General features: G+C 45.9%; 1 protein-coding gene across 1 annotated transcript in view; it reads left to right on the forward strand.

The window, feature by feature from the left end:
- The window catches only part of hapln2 (hyaluronan and proteoglycan link protein 2), an 8,245-nt gene that overhangs the window by 165 nt on the left and 5,580 nt on the right, over positions 1-2,500 (forward strand). The window contains exon 2 of the mRNA XM_079344241.1: positions 1,165-1,521. Coding sequence (XP_079200367.1) covers positions 1,165-1,521 — 357 coding nt within the window. The remainder of the gene's footprint in view (positions 1-1,164; positions 1,522-2,500) is intronic.

Genomic DNA, 2,500 nt, shown 5'->3' on the forward strand with positions numbered 1-2,500 from the left:
CAGCATGCAGGGCGAAGCTTCACGGGAGTCTGCAGATAAGAGATGTGCTGTGAACGCGCCATTGTTAGTTATTCTGGTAAATCAAGGTTCAAGGTTCAAGGTTCAAGGTTCAAGGTTCAAACCACGGCTTCAAAATGCTCTAAAACCCAACACAACGAAGCACACACACAAATATAGTTATAGCTCAATACTGCCCCATTAAAGTTTGCTTTTTTTTAGATTTATTTTTGGCCTTTATTAGCGAGAGATGGTGGACAAGGTCGGGAATCAGGGAGAGAGAGAGAGGGGATCGGCGTGCGGGAGGAAGGTCTCCATGCATGGGGACGCACTCACTAACCACTGCTAACCTGAACCCTACTGCCCCTCCATTAATGTTTTCTTAAAGGAGCTCCATTAGTGGTTACTTGACTTGTTTTAACTAACGGTAAGTTTGTTTTGTAGTTCAATTCCTGGGTTTGTTTTTCTGTTAGAATCTTATTGCATCTGAAAAAGGCATCCCTTCCTCTGAGTCTCATTTATAACAGCAGCAAATCAATGGCGTGCTTTCTGACCTCCACTTCATTCCCAGGCTGGGTCCGAAAGCTTTCTTTGTCTTCTCGTTGTCGTCGGGTTTGCGTGCTGGAAATCATTGATCATTGATTTGCTCATTTAAATGCATTTTCATTCTTGCTTTGCATCAACGTTTTCTCTTCATTCAGTAAATGGTTGAATATGTGAGCGAAGAGGATCCACATGCACGAGGGCTTTTATAAATCAGATTTAATTTGGGCACAGAACATTTCATATGTATAAAATAAAGTTAAATGAATTGTTAAGACGGTTTATTAATCAGCTGATAAAATGTAATGTCATCATTTTAAAGGTGTTTGTGTGCTCAGGTAAATAGACCAATTTAAAGTTTATGTTTTTGGGGATTGAATTTAATTTTCCTTGTTTTATTAATTATGTTTCTTTTTTGTAGAAGTATGTAGATAAAAACATGACATAGTTTTTAACCCCTTTATTTAATGAATGTAAACTCGCTCAGCTGCTGTTTATACTCCCTGTTTTACTGTTTTGTTGTTGTGACACATAAAGGTAATCTTTATGTTGATAGAAATATGTGAGAGGAATTAAAGAGACTTTGGTAAACATGAGACCCATTTTATCCTCAATAATCTGCAGCATCCAATAAACTGAAGTACCTCCTGGAGCCTCCAGTATACGCTGAAGTCATCGGACGACGGGGAGAAAACGTGACTTTGCCGTGTATCCTGAGAACCAAGCCCAACCATTACAAAGTGAAATGGACAAAGCTGCAGTCGGAACATGTCGGAAAGGAGAACATTATCATGATATCGAATTCACATGCCTTTAAACGGTACGGCCGTCTTGGTCCAAGGGTTCTGCTCAGGAACGCTCACTCAATGGACGCTTCACTGCAGCTCAGCCACCTCCAGCTGGAAGACGGCGGTTCGTATCGCTGTGAGCTCATCAACGGAATTGAGGACGAGAGCGTGGTCGTGTCTTTGAGGATTGAAGGTAACTGTACAAATATGCATCATAGTATTAGAGTTAGAATTCACAGTCAACACATACAGAGCACTACTATAAATATATATATATATAGTTATTTATAAATATATATATAATATATATTTATATATATATGTATAGTTATATATAGGGGCCTGAGTCTCTGGTCTGAAGGGGGCTGAGTCTCTGGTCTGAAGGGGCCTGAGTCTCTGGTCTGAAGGGGGCTGAGTCTCTGGTCTGAAGGGGGCTGAGTCTCTGGTCTGAAGGGGGCTGAGTCTCTGGTCTGAAGGGGCCTGAGTCTCTGGTCTGAAGGGGGCTGAGTCTCTGGTCTGAAGGGGGCTGAGTCTCTGGTCTGAAGGGGGCTGAGTCTCTGGTCTGAAGGGGGCTGAGTCTCTGGTCTGAAGGGAGCTGAGTCTCTGGTCTGAAGGGAGCTGAGTCTCTGGTCTGAAGGGAGCTGAGTCTCTGGTCTGAAGGGGGCTGAGTCTCTGGTCTGAAGGGAGCTGAGTCTCTGGTCTGAAGGGGGCTGAGTCTCTGGTCTGAAGGGGGCTGAGTCTCTGGTCTGAAGGGGGCTGAGTCTCTGGTCTGAAGGGAGCTGAGTCTCTGGTCTGAAGGGAGCTGAGTCTCTGGTCTGAAGGGGCCTGAGTCTCTGGTCTGAAGGGGCCTGAGTCTCTGGTCTGAAGGGGCCTGAGTCTCTGGTCTGAAGGGGGCTGAGTCTCTGGTCTGAAGGGGGCTGAGTCTCTGGTCTGAAGGGGCCTGAGTCTCTGGTCTGAAGGGGCCTGAGTCTCTGGTCTGAAGGGAGCTGAGTCTCTGGTCTGAAGGGAGCTGAGTCTCTGGTCTGAAGGGAGCTGAGTCTCTGGTCTGAAGGGAGCTGAGTCTCTGGTCTGAAGGGGGCTGAGTCTCTGGTCTGAAGGGAGCTGAGTCTCTGGTCTGAAGGGGGCTGAGTCTCTGGTCTGAAGGGGGCTGAGTCTCTGGTCTGAAGGGAGCT

This window comes from Symphodus melops (assembly GCF_947650265.1).
Source record: "Symphodus melops genome assembly, chromosome: 5".
NCBI lineage: Eukaryota > Metazoa > Chordata > Actinopteri > Labriformes > Labridae > Symphodus > Symphodus melops.